At 44.9% G+C, this 19061-nt stretch overlaps 1 protein-coding gene across 1 annotated transcript in view; it reads left to right on the top strand.

Annotated features, from left to right (window-relative positions):
- pola1 (polymerase (DNA directed), alpha 1) overlaps positions 1-19061 on the top strand; it is an 81984-nt gene that overhangs the window by 55382 nt on the left and 7541 nt on the right. The window contains exons 35-36 of the mRNA XM_080418164.1: positions 7004-7120; positions 14940-15036. Coding sequence (XP_080274290.1) covers positions 7004-7120; positions 14940-15036 — 214 coding nt within the window. The remainder of the gene's footprint in view (positions 1-7003; positions 7121-14939; positions 15037-19061) is intronic.

Raw genomic sequence — 19061 nt, forward strand, 5'->3', positions numbered from 1 at the left:
GGAAAAATTAAACAAAAACATATTTAAATCTTTGAGTGCCACCCTCCTTGTTTTTGATTTGTTGAACATATTTTTTGGACAACGCAGTGAACGCACCAGAGTGGTCATGGTGGTATAGAGGTACGTTTGTTATAAAAGAGACTAAAACATAATGTGGGGAACAATAATAGAATATGTTATGGGAGGATAATATGATTAGTGTACTTAGTCTTTGGGAAGAGATCTTTGACATCCAATTTTCTGTGTAGGTGTGACTTTATTCATAATTATTTGTTAAATAGTGTTTACAAGTATGTTTTACTCAATCTAACAAATACCAGAGAACTGGGCACTTTTACGTAGTTGGTCCTGTGCACATTTGTATGGATGTGTGTCTTATTCATTTTCATCCCCTGAGTAACTTAGACATGAGTGGGAGTGAAATGGTATATACATTTGGACAACTGGACAGGTGCCCCTTGGGCACCGTCCTACTCGGGAACGATGCAAGTTGGGAAGGTAGATTGACTATCTACTAATCAAATGGCAGGTGTGGGGAATTTGTCAAATCAAGCCATAGACCATATTCACACGGCGGCCATATTGGAATTTAACATTGAAAGTGCCACCCCGTTGCCGTGGAAACGGGGTGGCACTTCATTGACTTAATAGCAACATGGCCGCCGTGTGAATATGGTCTATGGCAGAGGTCTTCAACAGGGGGTCCGCGACCCCTAGGGGGTCCGGAGGTACTGCAGGTGGTCCGCGAAATTGTTTGATTTAAAAAAAAGTTTTAAAAACTCTGTAATTTTTTCCCCAAAAATGTCTGTCTTTAAACATAACATGACATATTTGAATAGCTTAGTATTGAATGCACAATAACATGGTATGTTTATACATATTTTGTAGAGAAAGAAAAGGTCTTTTGCACACCTACTGGGACAACCTGTGGGTAGGAGCAGGCTCCAGGCAACCATTTGTTCATGTTTATACATATAAAATACAATTGTATACATAAATATACAATATCTGTGGTGGCCTACCCCCTACTGCTCCATCACCCCATCAGTTTGGGGGTCCCTGGTCTGAAAAGGTTGAAGACCCCTGGTCTATGGCAATCACTTGGCTCATTTGGGCCACGGCCAGAGCCTTTTTCTGGCGGTTCCGGACAACCGCCTATCCGACGACTCGACTCCGGTCACTGCACTCCCTCGGGTCGTCTGCGACTTGTGTGGCGAATTTGAAGTCGAACAGTTGTCGAGATGCGATATTCCCTGCATTAATTGTAAGATTTGCCCCAGCCACAGTACAGTATGGCTCCAGGGGTGCCATGTGGAAGTAAAACCACATGAACCCTAGCGTCCCTATTCTGGACATGTCATAATAGGTGGAAAATAGACAAATGACATCCGGCAAAAATAGATGAATATTTGGCGAAAATAGGCAAACATTCAGTGAAATAGCCAATGTACACATTCACAACACGTGAGCTTGGAGAGATCCACTTTCGCCATGGACGTACATCAAAGTATATAGGATTTAAGAAGTGATTAAACTGCATTCCAGTGTTGTCCTGCATCAGCCATAAAGTACCTTGTGTGTGGTAGTAGGACCCATTATCTCCATCACGACGGTGCTTTGCAACACCTTGGTCCTACAGTGAGTGGAATGCTGTGTTGGTCTCAAAGGGCTGGCCAAGAAAGTGTGTGTGTGTGCTTGGAGAGGGGGGTGTGCGTAACTCTCCCACAGTGCTGAACAGAAATCAATTAGTGCAGTGAATATGTGGGGAGCAAGCCCCCCGCAACCCCTTTGTCACGACGTGTGAAACAGCTGCTACGTGTGAAACAGCTGAATGTGTACACCCCGCACCTCTCCACATACACACACAGGCACGCATATACACACACACACACACACACACACACACACACACGGCATTGAAGGCTGAGCAACAGTGTGTGCGTGCGCGCGCACACACACACGCACACACACACACACACACACACACACACAGGGGCGATGAAGAGGGCTAATATTGTGTAATTAAGGATGCCTTTCAGGCAGAGGGAGAGTTCAAATAGAGCTGTTTGTCTGGTCAGAGAGAGTGAAAGCTCCACACCTCTGTGTGTGTGTGTGTGTGTGTGTGTGTGTTAGCTCTCTCCAGCCAGGACCACCAGGGACATTAATCATTAGTGAAATTACCTCCTGTCCTGACCCCCCCCCCCCCAACACACACACACACCACTATCAATAAATCTGCACCCAGAGACTGGACAAACACTTGTTCCCCATCACATTGCTTCTGTTTTATTGCCCCTTCCTCACTCTCTCTCTCTCTCTCTCTCTCTCTGTGGTCATCCTGCACTCCGCTGGTCCCACTGTCTTTGACAAAATGACATTCATCTGTGTCTGTAGTACCCCAACCAGCTAACACCCCCCCCCCTTTTTTTCCCTCCTTCTTATCCCCGTCTAAACACGGTTGCCATGGCATTTAACAAATTATTGCAATTACCCTCGTCATGCGGGTCGCCCCTGGAGATGGGCTGAGGGGCAGGGGAAGAAAGGTGCAGGGAGGGCGGGCAAGAAGAGAGGGAGAGAGGGAGAGAGTGAATGAGGACTGGAGAAGGTGATAATCCTGTTTTGAACAAAAGGTCAAATTGTTGAATAGAGATGCTTTGATTAAGCAGAGGATGTACAAAGTGGAGCCGTTTGCGATCCATTCACTGTGTGTGTGTGTGTGTGTGTGTGTGTGTGTGTGTGTGTGCGAGCGCACACACACGTTTGAGAGGGAGTAAAAAAAGACAGGGTTTGAGGCCTATTCAGTGTAGACCTGGGAGTGTTGATTATTGAAACACAAAGCCAGCTACAGCTTCTGTGTGATGCTTGTCCTCAACCCACCTCCCGTGTGTGTGTGTGTGTGTGTGTGTGAGACACTGCGTGTGGCAGGTGGATTCCATCAGTTTAGGAGTCATGTCAGAAGAGCGTCTCCTGTGTCCAAACATCAACCCCAGCCGACCCTTAACCACAAACATTTCCTTTGAGGGACACGGGGTTAAGAATAGATAAAAGGGTATGTTCTATAGGTCAGGTGTTGAGTGGATAGTATTAATGTAGAGGCCGAAACATGTAGCATATCAGTAGCAGGAGCTTAATCATTGACCTTACCGCCAGTAGTTTAAGACTGTAAAGTTCTAAACAGCTGCATCGTGCCAAAACATTTTTTATACCACTTAAACACTCTGGTCTCAGTTCTCAGAAACGGACCCTGAGTTGCAACTGCACTTGGACCACTTTTTTTTCCCGTCGTCTACACCAAATCTCTTCGCCAAAAATATACGATCTACAAGCTCACAACGCTTGAAGATGGGCTATTTTCGGCGAATGTTTCCCCCCAGAATAGGCACGCTGGGATTCAAGTGGTTAAATGGCTGCTTCCCTGAGATACGCATGTTATCAATAACGAACCAGTACACAGTAGTGTGTGTGTGAGAGAGAGAGCGAGTGTACCAGAGGGGTAAAAAGGTTCAGAGACGAGAGAGAGCGAGCAGTGGAATAAGGAGCTAGAGAGAGAGAGAGAGAGAGAGGTACAGTTAGATGGAGTATGTTTGATGGCGGTCCTCCTGTCATGACCTGGTCTTGCCTCTGTTTGGTTAAATTACGTGGAACTCATTTGACGTCTGCATTCAGTGTGTCAGGTATCCGCTGCTATAATTATGCAATTATGAGCTCTTTATATTCCTTTACGTACAACCGCCTCCACCTCACCAACCCCCCCCCACCCCCCTCCACTCAGGCTAAATGCCTCAATTAGATCTCTCTCTCTCTCTCTCTCTCTCTCTCTCTCTCCTGCCCTCCTCGTGGGTTTCTTGTTTTAAAAAAGATTATCCTGTTTCTCAGTTTCACTAAAATGTGGTGTGTGTGTGTGTGTGTGTGTGGATAACGTGGGTCTTTTCATCTGGATTGCTAAATTCTGGGTTGTTACATGCAGTGGTGAACAGTACATTCACTTGAGTACTGTCATTTGTTGTCTCTGTCTCTCAAGATCTTCTAGCTCGCAGAAAATGCATTTTCAAGTCGGGATACCAAATGTATCCATACCGGGAGAGAGAACCCCCACAGAGATAATTTATCAGCTTCAATTTCCATAGTGTTCCAATTTTGTCTGCTATTTTTGGTTTTTTAAGCACACTTCCACTTGTTTGTCCTGTATTCTGTAGGAGTTCTCTCTCCTACATGGATAAAATTGGTATCCTGACCTGAACCTTTGTATTTATCTGTTTACTAATTAGCTGGAGAGACGGGGAGATCCCTGTTACTGAAGAAGCACTCTATAGCAATGATTAGGATTTGAAATATAAAGCACTTATTTTAACCAATGAAAATATAACTTCTCTTACACTTAATGTATTTATATATGCTTGAATGTTTCATGATTTTTTTAGGATGTATCTGTGCATGCGTGTGCATGTGTGGTTCGCATACTAGATTGATCCATGTGTATGTGTTTGTGATGCACAAGGTGTGTAGTCAACAATTAAGATATTTGCTCACGCTTATGTGTTTCTGGAACCTTATGGGAACAGCAGTGTGTGCTAAGGCCTGTGTCAAACAATCAGGTTAATAACCTGGTAATGAGCGCACACACACACACACACACACACACACACACACGCTTGTGTATTACTATACTTGTGAAGACATCAACATTTTAGGATAGTGATTTTATGAATGCACATTTGCCATTTTTAACTCTAACACAAAAGCTGAAAAAGGTAGCACTGCAAGGCGTCGTGAGCTTGTAGATTGGCTATTTTCTGTGCACCATACCACCAGCCCACAACTATGTATAAATCAGGCATAACTCCAACTCCAACCCCTAAATGTATAATCCTAATTTTAAGCCTAACTGTTTATTTCAATCATGAAACAACCATTTATCTTCGGAGGACCAGGAAAATGGTTAAACTATACTTGTGGGGACACAAATAATATAATGATACAATACAAGTACACACACGGACACTCGCACACGCATTCAAACACACCTTATCAGCTACCTCTAGGAGCCGTTGTCCTAGCTGTGTCTTTATCAGTGTCAATGGAGCAATCTCATTTCCCATGATGCTCGGCTTGCTTTTTGCCAAAGTGGCGTCGCTGTTTAGATAATTAGTCCTGGCACTGTGATTTCTGGGTAAAGCTGTGAACTGTGGGACTGTATAATTGAATTGGGACCTACAGTACGTGTGTGTGTGTGTGTGTGTGTTTGGTTTTCATTTAGAGGAGATTGGTTTGTTGTGTGTGTGTGTGTGCGCGCGCGCATCGCGTATTTAGGGCCCAGTGCTTCGACTGGTTTTATTAAAGTAATAATACCCCAGTAACATAATGGAGATTCCCATAAGAGACCTTTTTAAAACAATCACATAACCTAACACACTGAGGATCCATCTCCTTAACTCTTTCACTGCTAATGACGAGATTTATCGTCATATTTTGCTATGGCCCACACTGCCAATGACGAGATTTTGTGGTTCATGGGTTTTCCGCTAGATGGCGCTGTTCGCTAGGGTTAGGGTTAGGGTTAGGGTTAGGCACAGAATACAGCAGACTCTGACAGGAAATGGGTAGAGAGAGATGGGGAGGCGAGCATCTAGTTGGGGGACAATCAGAAGGGGGGAGCGCAATCCCGTGAAATTGTCGCGCTCGTGCTCGTTTTGCACACACGCCCACCCGCCACAAGAGCTGGAATGGTGGTCAGCTTTTTTCCCATGCGACGCGCAAGACAATGATTTGACATAATAGCTGAAGCAGGCATAGATCGCCTGGTGTTCACACGCGGAGCGATGCTCTGTCTGTGCATTAACATGAGAAATGCTGTACGATCCCGCTGATCCAAGCAAGAACGCAGGCGGTGTAAATTAAGCAGGCCCATCACAGAGGAAGTGTGTGTGTTGGCAGGAGGACAGGTGCAGCGGTGATGTCAGAGTTCAGTGTGAGGGACGCGTCGATGGCTGGACGGACGGATAGACGAGATGATGCAAATCACTTGGTTTGGGGTGAATCTCAAGCCCAGTCATTAGTTGGGTATTAACTCCCCCTTCCCCCCCCCTCTAAGCCCCCCTAAGTAATGACAGGGCATACAGGCAGAGATGAATGAAGGCAGATTGAGTAGGCGTGGGGGGGAGAGTGGGGGGGGGGGTTAAACCACTGCACCTGCCCAAGGCCACTAACTCGCTACAGGGGGTCCTAACCACTGCCGCTTTGGCTGTCCCTTGCTCTGCTTGTGTGGGACTGCTGTGGAACACAGTCATATAGAGAGGGAGAGATGTACTTTTTATATTTTTGGGGGGCTTTTCTGCCTTTTATTTCCATTGTGCAGTGGAGAGAGACAGAAAACGGGGAGAGAGTCGGGGAATGACAGGCAGCAAATCTGCCGCCAGGCTCGGGAATCAAACCCAGGACACGCTGTCAGGTATCAAAGCCTATGTGGTAAGCGCCTTAAACCACTTGGCTACCGGCGCACACCGGAGCCAGAGAAACCGAACAGTATAACTGGGCGATATGACTTCAAATCAATATCCAGATTATTTCAAACCTTTCCCTCGATTGCAATTAATGAACGATTCTTTTGTTTTACGTGAAAATGGCAAATCTACAAGCTCAAAACACGTTGAGATGCATTGTGGGCTTGTAGATTGTTGTACAATGGTTGTGTAAAAGAATTGTGAAAATAGATGAGTATAATGATTAAGTAGTTAATCACATTAATGTATTTACTCGATTATAACATCTATTAGAATTTTTTTCATGTTGATTCGTTGATATACTGTATCAGAAAAAAGCTAAAAAAGTTCTTCTTGATTAGTCTGTTTTAAGTCTGTTCTTGGTTCAAAATATCGGTTTACTTAGCAGTGTGGAATACGGAGGAAAATGTACATGTTTGTTTGTCTTTGTTTCACTCTCGATTAGCCTCGCTCACCCCTTCCTCTCCACCTCAATTTGTCTGTCGCCCTCCCGTCTCTCTTAGGGCTGGTTGGTGTGTGAGGACCCAGCGTGCCAGAATCGGACCAGACGTCTCCCCATTTCCTTCTCTCGCCACGGGCCCATCTGCCCCGCCTGCACCAGGGCCACCCTCAGACCAGAGGTGACACGCACACACACACACACACACACACACACACACACACACACACACACACACACACACACACACACACACAGGCCACCATGAAGGTAAGGTTTCATTCAAAGTAGAATGAATGTAACGCACAAAGACATAGCACATTATTAAATAAAGGAGGCATGTGATAAAATAAACAAACTCGCACAGACATGAACAGAACACACAATTGTAATGAATAATGTGAGTTTTGTCCAGGTGATGGTGCTCTGGAGCCAGTTTATTCCATGTGAGCTGATTAATATCATGTTACACCACATGCACAACCGTACTGGTGATAAAGTGAGACTCCTTTTTGTGTGTGTGTGTGTGTGTGTGTGTGTGTGTGTGTGTGTGTGTGTGTGTGTGTGTGTGTAAGGCACTAAGAGCTGGCTGGTAGTTTAGTAACTGTCTGCGTCTGATAGAAACCTTATGAGCACTTTGTTATCCGGACCACTGGATTTAAAAGAAATACTCCCCTTTCAATTGAACGTTTTTCTTCCCTCTCTCACTCCCTCTCCTCTCTCCATTTAGACATTAACTGGCACCCTTAGCTGTCCCCATTTTTCTCCTTACACCAGTCCCTCGCCCATTTCCCCAGTCTCCCTTTCTTTCTCTCTTTCTGCATGGCTGTGTGTCTGGCTCTGTGGCGACAGGTTGTAAACCTTAGGGACGATTTCTGCTGTCACCATAGTCACTTAGGCGTCCATTACTGTGCCTGAGGGCCCTGGCACTTTAAACTGCCGGCGGAATTTAACTCTGTGCCTGTTTGCCCCTTCCTCTCTCTCCCCTGCCTCCTCTATCTACTTCTTTAACTAGTCGTCTTTGACCTTCATTATTCAATACAATATTGTTTCAATGGAAAGGCCTAATGTGTTGAGGCCACAACAACATGCACTGACATTTACATTTTAGCCATTTAACGTGGCTTGTTATCAAGAGCATAAGTGCAGCAGGAAATTAACCTTTAGATTTCTGTCTCAGCCAATAGTCCAGGTAGCCAGTAATGAGTACATGGCATCCAAACATCAGTAGCCACATAGTATCCACTTGTGTAGAAGTGTGTGTGTGGTGGGTGGGGGGGGAACGACAAAGTGGCCACGACAAAGTGGCCACTATAGCCAGAATTTTAAATTATGAATGAATTGGTTTTGAAATACTTTTCTTTCATTTGGACATCGTTGAGTCAAACACAGTGTTGAATAGACCAGTGCATCTCAAAGTGGGGTCCAGGGACCCTCATTGTTCTTTGAGGGGGTTCCAAATGGCCCCTTACGGGTGTGTAACGAGTTATTACTGGGCACTAACTTTGTCACTAACGCTGTCCGACGCACGCTAGTAGCCAGAAGTGGAACAGCACAACCTACACATGAATCATATCACTGATGGTCTGTTGAACCAGCTGTTTGTGCCCGAGGATCAACCAGCCTCATTCAGTGTTCAGTCACATGCGTCCACTCTGACACACTTAATCACCAGATAACTGCCTAGATGATTTAATATCTATATTAGATTAGATCTGTTATTGTTTGTTATTATTATCACAAAGCCTTTACAACAATGATTAGGATTTATCGAGGGAGTCGGAAGGTACAGTTTAATTCAAAGGAATACACTGACTAACTGTGACAAAATATATACCGGTGTATATATATTTTAAAATGGGTTAAAGTAGCTAAATGCTTACATTTACGGTGGTCTGCTTTGGTAGGCCATCGGTGCTCAAATAAAATGCATCCGACCTGTGTGTACCCTTAAAAAAAAAACTCTGCACACTCGTAACGAACGGTGGTATTATTTTAGCATTTCAATAATAATAGTGACACCCTCCAGGCTGTAGCGGAAGATGAATGTGAGCATTCCCGACTTTACGATCTCCCCGAGCCGCGCTCGTTCTCTCGGTTCCCTCCTGTGCTCGAATCACCGCATCACGGCACAATTACTCTCATCGTGGGTGTGCGTGTTGCCACCCCCCCCCCTCTCTCTCTCTCTCTGTGACTCCCACCACTGGTGTCGCATACCGAAAACAGTTGATCTACAAGCTCACGGCGCGTCGGCTTGTAGATCGACTATTTTCGGCGTATGACATCAGTGCGCAACCCGAGAATAAATCAGGCATATCTCCTCCCTCCATGTCCCTTTTTTACACCCCCCCCCCCTCACCCCACTCCCTCTCTCCATGGACAGATTCAGAGCGTGATCTGATCTCCATGTAATGGGAGAGTAATAGGCACTCTGCCTTGATTGGTTGGTAATTTGGGGGAGTTATGCACAGGTGCAAATGTGCAATTGTAATATTTTCAGTAAATTAAATTTCATTCTCTCGCTCTCTCTCTCTCCGCCCTTCTATCTCTCTCTCTTCTCTCTCATCAGCGCTTATCTCAAATAGGCTATGATTTTTTTTTCCCTCAACCTTGTGTATCTCAAATAACGTCTGTCCCTCTGACTGACATATTTCTCATTTTTTTCTCCTCCTTTTCTTATAACCCCACCCCTCCTCTCTTTTGTCTTTACCGTAGCTTTGCTGTGTCTCTCTCTCACACACACACACACTCCCTCCCTCTCTCTCTCTTCCCTTTTTCTCTTTTCACCCTCCCAGCGTCTCTCTTTTTCTCTCCTCATTTTTTATTGACGTTCGCTCAGGCGCCCCATTAGAGCTCCCTTTTTCCCTCTAGTGGAAATTGCAGCATGTTAATTTTCACACAAATTACGGCAATAGCAGGTATCTCTATTTGATACATTATAGCGGGAGCAATCAGAGATAATTGAGTGCCTTTCAGAGGGAGCTGGCTGCATTCGCCGCCGGCTCAAAGCTGCCCCATTATCCCCTAATCGCTCTTTAAACACGGAATTTTGCTGAACAAAAAATTCTTGTCATAATTTTGCTTAAGTGTATTTGGAAATCACAGTCCTTTGAGCGAGCATAATTGAAATCAAATCCCTTTCACTGGAGCTGACATTTCTACATTTCCCCCCAATTGAAATTAATTTCAAAAATTGAGCATGAATATCTTCAAATAGCAGGCAATTATGCCTTTCAATGGGGAGAAATTACGGGTGCTGAATTGTTGGAGGCTTTGCGGGTGCCAGTTAAATGCCTTTGTTTCCCACCATGTTTGCCTAGTAAAGATTTCCATATATTGACTCATTACAGTGCCTTGTGAAGCTGATCGCCGCGAAGACTGCGAAAACCGGCAATAACGCTCGTTGCATCTAAAACACTAAAGTTTTTGCTTGCGTGTGTGTGTGTATTTAACTTGCCCTCTGTCTCTGCAGCTGTGGCGTGTGCGTGCGCGTGCGCGCAAATGTGTGTTGGACTACAAGCCTTACCAACTATATTGGCTTGCTGGGCATCAGCAAGTTGAAGCAAGTTGAACATACCCAGGCTATCTTTTCATGATCTGGCTTCACAAACCCTAACCAGTCTGAATCACACCAAGCAGTCACACGACATCAGTGGTTATCAACTCAATAAGTCAACCCAGGATTTTCCAATCTAGCTATGCGTGGCTGTGTATTCACATAAAAGGGGCGGTGTTTGCAGCATATGAACAATGGCAAACATGAACAAACTCACTGGCAGCAGAGCAGCACACTTTACAAATGAAGAGCAATGCATCATATTAAACAAATATGAAGTATTTCAAGTTTAAACGTAACACACAGGCTAAAAGCAACACATTTGCAGCCGCTTAATGCATGAAGGCTCAAGTTCAAGGCTTAAAATATCACCGCCTTATCATTAATCTAACTAAGTACATTTTGTGTAATCCGTTAAATTAATGTGTTCTTTATGGCATTGGCATGGTATGATTATTTAAAGTTGCAGAACTCGTATACACTAGCTAAATAAAGGTTGCCTTATACAAAATGGAATCCCATTATTAAACTTAATTAGATGAATGATGAAGTGTTGGGCACCTAATAATAAGCACCTATAATAAGCAGTGAAGTCTCTATTGTGTTCTCTCTCACGATCAGTGAAATCTCTAGTCTTGAAAGCCCTAACACACACACACACATGCATACACTACACACACGCGCGCGTACACCACACACACACACACACACACACACAGAAAGACCCCCTGTTAGACTATTATTTATTCTTACACAAAGTACAATGCTTTAGCACTTCAATCATTCTCTGTTGTAGGATGATATAGGTACACACAAAAGCACAAAGGCATGGCTTTGGCATTGCTTAGTTCAGGAAGCTGACACGGATGACTAACTCCAACTGACGAGCATCTATACCTCACAAACAGAAGTCCAACGCCCAAATAAATGACTGGAGCACTCGACTGGGTCTGCACGTTTTATTAATTTGCAGGGGTGACTGACATTTTGATCGGTCAAACTGTTTGACTCAGAGGAAGATGCTGTTTCTTTCTTTTCAAAGAAGCTATACCTCTCATAAAATAAATCCAAATTGGGAAAGGAAAGCCATATTCTTTCACTGCCATCCATGCACCGAGCTCCACGGAAATCCAACAGAATTGATTGGACAGTGCTTTTTTACACTTTGATCTAATGTATACATAACCTGCTCCAGAACACACTAGGTGTGCAGCATCTGTTAGCATGACGATCATCTACCCCGGTAAGAAGTGAAACATAAATGTAAAAACCCAACCTGAGGTTTCCTCAAATCCACACATCACCGGGGAATCGAAGCGCATGCAGAGGAACACTCTCTTCCTCACAATCAATCAATCAATCAAACTTTATTAAGCACACATGGTCCATGGCAACATAAAAAATTACATACAAATACAAAGACAAACAAAGGCGGACATAGTCCACATAAATTCATATACAGGCTTACACGCCAATGGTTCCACAGTTTATAGACAAACCTGACCGAACTCAATAAAGGGTTAGTCTGAATAAAAATTGTGCTGTTGGCAGAATCAGACAGCCTACACATACATTTGCACATGAGGCTCTGGCGCTCCCGCAGCACAGCGGAGCAGGCGGGTACACCGATACTGACATTTGGCTTGCACTGCTGCATCGTGGCACTTTAAGCAGGAGCCTCATGCCATCATTATAAGCCACATTGAGTTTCTGCATACTGCTCTTTAGCGCCGCCATAGGTGGGCAGTATACATGGGTGTGCAATAAGCTTTGAATAGTGTGAACTTCACAGAAGCTGAACACATACTAAATTTATGAAGAATCATGTTAGAGATAGTTAACACCCCTGCTAAATGTGCCATTGAGCAACCTGTAGGAGTCGCTTGTGCTGCCCAGCCACAAAGAACACCCTCCCCGGCGTCCAGCTTCCTTCCTGCGAACATGGTCTATGTGCTGGAATGGACACCCGGCCAAGCTCGAGGCACAGCGGAGGATTCAAACTCCTAGTTTCCGTGGTTGTGCGGAGGAACTTTACCCCTGTGCCACCTGAAATTGAAATAATTAGTCAGGGATGATTAAATAATTAGTCGGGGATTAATGAGAGCTTAAGCTGCGCTCCTCAGTTGGCATGTGTCTTAACCTGATATACGCAAAAAAAATCAATTCAACATGAGTTGCACGCTAGACTACATAAAGCAAAACAAATTCTATACAAATGATTTATAATGCATTGCATGACGATAGACTAGCCACCCACATTATGACAGCACTGTAAAGCAGGTTGTTGTTTGTGGACGTCAGTCAACATGTGGATTTACACTGTTTAATTCTAAACCCTAATCCTTTTACAGTTGTATATGTACTTTTTGAAAACATGCATTTGAGCTGCATGTTAAATGTGTGTATTCTTGTGTCTTATGTGACTGAGATGCAGGGAAGTTGTTTTGAAGACTGTGGGATAGTCTAGATTGCTCGGTCTATTGTGTGAACCGCGTCAGGCTGTTTCATTTCATCAGGTATTCTTCATCTCCCTCCTTTTCTTCCTTTCTTGTTCTTGATTTCATTCATTTTGTCACTGCTCTCTCTCTCTCTCCCCCTCTGTGTTCTGTCTTCCACTCTGCTGCCTCAATCTCTGCTTCTCTCTCTCTCTCTCTGTATCTCTCTGCTTAAAAACACACATTTTACGCATGCACCCGTCGTCCTCTTTGGCCGATAAGACCCAACAAATATGTGCGTGTTGCTGGGTGTGTGGTACTGTAGGTGGGAGCCAGTCAGGGGAGAGGGAGGGGGGGGATGGGGGGGTAAGAGAGCAAAGGGCCTACTTGGTGGGGGCTGGTGGGGTCCTACGCTCCCGGCAGAGAGGCAATTTCACAGCTGGTTTGCGCCTTTAGGCAGTCAGGCTGAAAATGCTGCAGATTTCTGGTGCAAATTGAAATGGTGTCAGTGAGGAACAAAGCCCTGAGCCGTGTGTGTGTGTGTGTGTGTGTGTGTGTGTGTGTGTGTGTGGCAGGGTTGAGGGGCTCCAAATTCAATAACGACCTGTAACATCTTAGCCACGCCTTTCTGACACCTGTCAGTCAATCTCCATGTGGTCATTGGCCCGCCTACATTCGGTATTACATAGTTTGAATGGAAGTGCATGTGCCGAGTGTGTGTGTGTGTGTGTGTGTGTGTGTGTGTGTGTGTTGTGCCAGCGCGTGCGTTATTTAATGCCGGCCCAAGCTAGTTCAACCTTGGCTACCGTAACCGAGGCTCCACAATGGGGGGGGGGGGGATGTGCATGGTTTGGTTGTTGACCAGGAATCGCGTCAGTGGTCAACAGCTGTGCGCGCCAATTGGGCAACCATAGAAAGCCATCACAGTTAAAATCAGTCGCATTAGATTCTCTCGCCACTCAATTATGCAGCAACATTTTAAAACTGAAATTACAATCACGCTCATGAGCGATTGGCAGGTATAATGGGCGCGCAGCGCACACACGCACACAGACAGACATGCACACAGGAATTGTCGGAGGCTTCTTCCTGGTGGTAATAATGAAGCGGTGTGCGCAGCACACCTGATGGCTGTGTGCGGTCGGGGCATAGCGTTGCCCTCTGCCGCGGAACAGGGAAATGATGAGCCAATAACTGCAATTAAACATGCAGTATAATGGCTAATCAAATTGACAGCCTCTGCTGTTCGCAAGCCTCTCTCACAATGGCTTATCACAACAAACTATTATGAGGGAGGGTATTTCAGGCCCAATCCTCTCTTTATTTCTCTCTCTCTCTCTCTGTTCTGACACTGTATTCTCTCTCTCTCTCTCTCTCTCTCGCTTATCCCCTCTGTCTACCTCTGGCTGCCTGTCGTCATGTGGATCCTGTTAATTGCAGTGGAGATTAACAAGGCGAGCAAATTTGTTTTCTGGCATTTATTATGTCAGACAGAGGAAGGGAGCCGGGTTCAGGGATGAGTTATGGATGCAGGGAGGTGTGTGTGTGTGTGTGTGTGTGTGTGGGGGGGGGGGGGGGGGGGGTGTTAGGCATTCATATGAGATTAGCATACCAAGCCAGAAAACTATCTTACTCTGTTCCGTACGTAATTAATAAGCCTTCAAATTCTGATAGGCTGCCAAGGATTAAAAACAAGAATGAATAAGTATAATATTAGGGTAAACCAGCAATGTAGTTGGACTGCAAGTACCTGGATTGCCTGGTAATCGTTTCTGCTGTTAAGTGAACTACACCGGCCTATCTCACACACTGTGTGTGTGTGTGTGTGTGTGTGTGTGTGTGTCGTGGTCCTGGGGCCTTGGTAAAAATCAGCACACATCGGCTTCAGATTTGCCTATACCGATGTCATTAAATGATGTCCGATATATAGTAGTCAGGGTCTAGTATGTGTTGTAGCGTTGCTAATCTCTTGTTTTGTGTGTGTGTGCGCACCTGTGTTTTCTCCACAGTACTCCGAGAAGGCCCTGTACAACCAGCTGTGTTTCTATAGGTTCATATTCGACTGGGACCATGCGGCGACCAAAGTACAGCAACTGGACGAGAAAAGTAAGACACACACGATGACACACTGCCACAATCAGAGAGCCCTCTTTATATCCATTAGGATGTAACTTCCCCATTACCATGGAGAAAGTATTTTATTTTTGTAGAAAAGCCTAAAACAGAGTGGACTATGAAATTTTGTTAACGGTAACATTACATAGTCGGCGTTGCAACATTAGCCGTCCTTGGCTACCTTTTTGATTTTTGCATTTAACTTTGTGTTAAACAATAAAAAGCAAGTCTTTTGCACACCTACAAAGGCGACAGGTGCGTAGGAGAAGACCTGGCGAGGGCCCTAACGCACTGAAAGAAAAAAAGTTTTAGACCTTCATCATGTTAGACCTTCATCAGGTTATCTTAAGCCTTAAGATAACCTGATGAAGGTCTAACAGACCGAAACGTTGTTGTATTCCCATTAAATCTTTTTCTACATTTGAAGACCGTGTGCGACAGTGTCTTTCAGTACTCTGTGTTAAACGCCATATAATGAGATTGTTCCTTGTACTCTTGTGTTTTCAAAAATCAAGCCGCTAGGATGGATACCGCAATAGACGTTGAAATTGCATTATGAACAACCGCTCCTAGCGTACAGATATACCCTACACAACATAGCATTAGCAATCAGTGGCTTAACTTGTGCCTTTTTACACACACTGCACTTGCAATTTACTGCTGTGGCACACACACACACAGAAGCAGCGAGTGGACCATGGACATTGGGTAGGGTGCGAGGTGGCTAAGGATATTCAGCCCCTCGAGTCGACAGCCCTAATTTAGAAGAGGGGTTCAATCACACAAATACAGAATGCAAAATTCTCCAATCACCGAAAGGAAGAAAGAGCCTCTCCATCTCTCCTCCCGTTTACCCTTAGCTTCTCCAAACCGTCTCCTTCCCCTCCTAACCTCTCCTTTCAGTCTCCCTCCACCTCGTTCTCTCTCTCCTTCTGCCTCTCTAGGACAGGCACTCGTTTGGCTGGTGTTGATTGAAAACACGCTTTACATTTGGGGAAATGATAGGGGGAGTAATGGGCACGCTGACGAAAGGACAGCCCTACTCCCATAATGGGACATGGAGCGTATATCTCCCCCCTCCTCCCCGTACTTCTCCACCCTCCTTGGGCCCAAATAGATGCTACTCCAGGGCTCCGAGCGCGCTCAGAAGGCATCTGCCACAAGGCCACTTTAACCATAGTCCTCCCTGATTGATGTCACTTGATTAGAAAGGGCCCGCCGGGCTGAGTGATTTATTTATTTGATTAAATATTTATGTATGTATGTATATGTATGTTATGTATGAATGTACGCCTTTAGAGTAGCGGGAGTCGCCGGCCCGAACGGAGATCGGGAGCGGAGTGGAGTGGGGGGGGGGGGGGGGGTGCGGGGGGTCACACACCGGTAAGTGAGGAAGCGAAAAGAAAAGGGGTAAATATAACATGTAATCAACAGAATGACCACTCACAAGACGGAGGGAGCTGAAATAGGGGTATAGAGGCCGGGGGGGTGCTGCTAACATGATTATAGGCTTGGCTGGATTTATTTATTTTTCCCTTTCTTTTGATGCAGGAAATAATCGCCAATCAATTCTTGACGTGCCTCTTTCTTTATCTCAACCCAGTCGCCAGGACCAAACATAGTCGGCACATAATGTTTCTGTTCGTTTCTGTCCACCGTGTTGAGTGGTCAAATGAGTGGGCCGCGTGCATTTTCAGAGCATGTTTGAGTTGAATGATCAATCGATTGAATAGGCTTGGATCAGTGGAACTAATGTAGTATACTTATCCTATTTATCTGTGTCCATTTTTTCCCAGGTTTAAAAAAAAATAGAAATACCATGATATTTTGTTTAACATAAAAAAACTATTTGTTATATTATCAATCAAATCTTAGTGTTTTGTCAATTCTTTAGGGGCTACACTTGCAATACCGTCGCGGCCCACAGGTTGGGAATCGCTGGACTAGAAGATGTGTGATTCCGACCACGTTTCAACACATTTTACCTCATTGTCTCCGCCAGACCGAAGGCGTGGCTGAGAATGAAACTATGATTTTGACCCCGTCCCTCTTTGTGTTCGTCCGTCAGTCGTGAATAGCTAATATCCGGCACCGTTGAACCGATCGGAGTAAAACTATGCACGCACACTCCCTGAAGGCCAGAGCAGAGAAAATCGGCCTGTTATAGCACCACCAGCAGTCCGTTTTTTGCCAAAAATATTTTTGGCTATTACTCCTACAGATTTTGTCCAAGCATCGGTTCACATTAGCTCTATAGTCATGTGATCAAGACAGATCTGTCCGATTTTTCATATTCCATCCTGATTGGCTAATATTGGCTTCCAAAGTTCGCAGGAGTGGCTCGTTTTGAACAAAATGCCTCAAATCATAAACGCACCGTCCGATTGTCTTGAAACTTTGCACGCACATTCTCACTAGGCCGAGGAAGAAATGCCACCCTTTTCACATTTACCTATTATTGCGCCACCAGCAGGCCAATTTGAGCAAAACTTACTCCTACAGATTTTATCCAAACATCATGCAAATCGGTGCACATTATCTCTATAGTCATGTGATCAACATGGATCTGTCAGATTTTTCATATTCCATCTTGATTGGTATCTAAAGTTTGCATGTCTGTGCAATAACTTCATCAACATTAAAACCTCAACTTCTACAGATTCCACTCACCTCTATAATGACTGAATTCCAAACATTGCTGGCCCACAATAACCTACCTGACCTGGCGGAGACCCGTGCTCGGAGGAGACTTTTTTCTAGTTAATACTGCCTCTGCTTGGGCTGCATCCAAGTTCTCACTGGCTTGGACTATAATTGTGTTTGCCTTGTGAGTCACTTTATGCACTCGCACAGAAGCACTTCATTGTCAGTATGTAGGACACGCAGGAATTGGTTCTGCTTAAGGTGCCAGACGAAACAGGACAATGTACAAGACAAACAACAGTGTGCAAATCACTGACAGCCAACCTTCAATGGAGGCACAGTATTTCATTTCAAGTAAAAAGACAATCCAAAAGAAAAAGTAAATTGTAAAAAATTATATTTAAAGGTAGGGTAAGTGATTTTATTTTGTTTAAGTGTTAAATGGCTCTATATTCTAAGAGTAATGAGAGTAATCATTGCTGTAGAGTTTTTGTTCAGTAACGGGGGGTCTCCCTGTCTCTCCAGCTCTTTAGTAAACAGAAAATGCAATTTCAGGTCGGGATACAAATCTGATCCTATCACGAGGGGTTCCATTTGTACACTCGTGAGTTACAGACTTGTAAGGGTCCATGTGGAACCCCATCAAGGAACCGTTATGCCCAATTAATTCCTCCCCACACACATTTGTGTGTTGTCGGTGTCTCTGCTGTTGTATCCTGCTGACTCACCTGCCAGTGAGGAGCCCCCACCAGGAGGAGAGTAGAGCCTCCTTCCTACTCCTCCGGCCCAGCACCTCCCTGCTGACAGGTGCCGCCCCCGCCCGTAGGAGTACGTGCAGTGACAAATATCACCCTCCCTGCCCGGGTCTCTCCCCGAACACGGGCCAATTGTGTGCGTATAGACCGTAGATGCTCAACTATGGATGCATCGCGGTGGATTCGCGTGAGAGAGGGCATGCAACGCCCCATGATGGTTTTCCTTGTAACCAATGTTCCACATTGACCAACCACAAAATCTCTCCACGAAATGGATGTACGTACTAAATACATATCCGTATACACCAGTGCTTCTCAAACTTTTTCATGTCAAGGACCCCCAAATTTGTCTGAGGACCCCCTGTCTCAAAAAAAAATTTGTGCCAGGATTTTTCTAAAATAGCAGATGTACAAGCTCAGCGCAGCACGAAGTGACGTGCTATGTATATCTATCTAAGTATATCTGCTATTTTTGAATAGCCAAAGTATACAATATGGTTAAAATGACTGATGCCATATTAACTAGTTTTGCTGGGGACCCCCTGGTACCCACCCAAGGACCCCACTTTGAGAACCAGTGGTATTCACCACTGCAAGGCAAGGCAGTCTTATTTGTAT

Source organism: Gymnoscopelus braueri, assembly GCF_963280865.1.
Source record: "Gymnoscopelus braueri genome assembly, chromosome: 21".
Lineage (NCBI taxonomy): Eukaryota > Metazoa > Chordata > Actinopteri > Myctophiformes > Myctophidae > Gymnoscopelus > Gymnoscopelus braueri.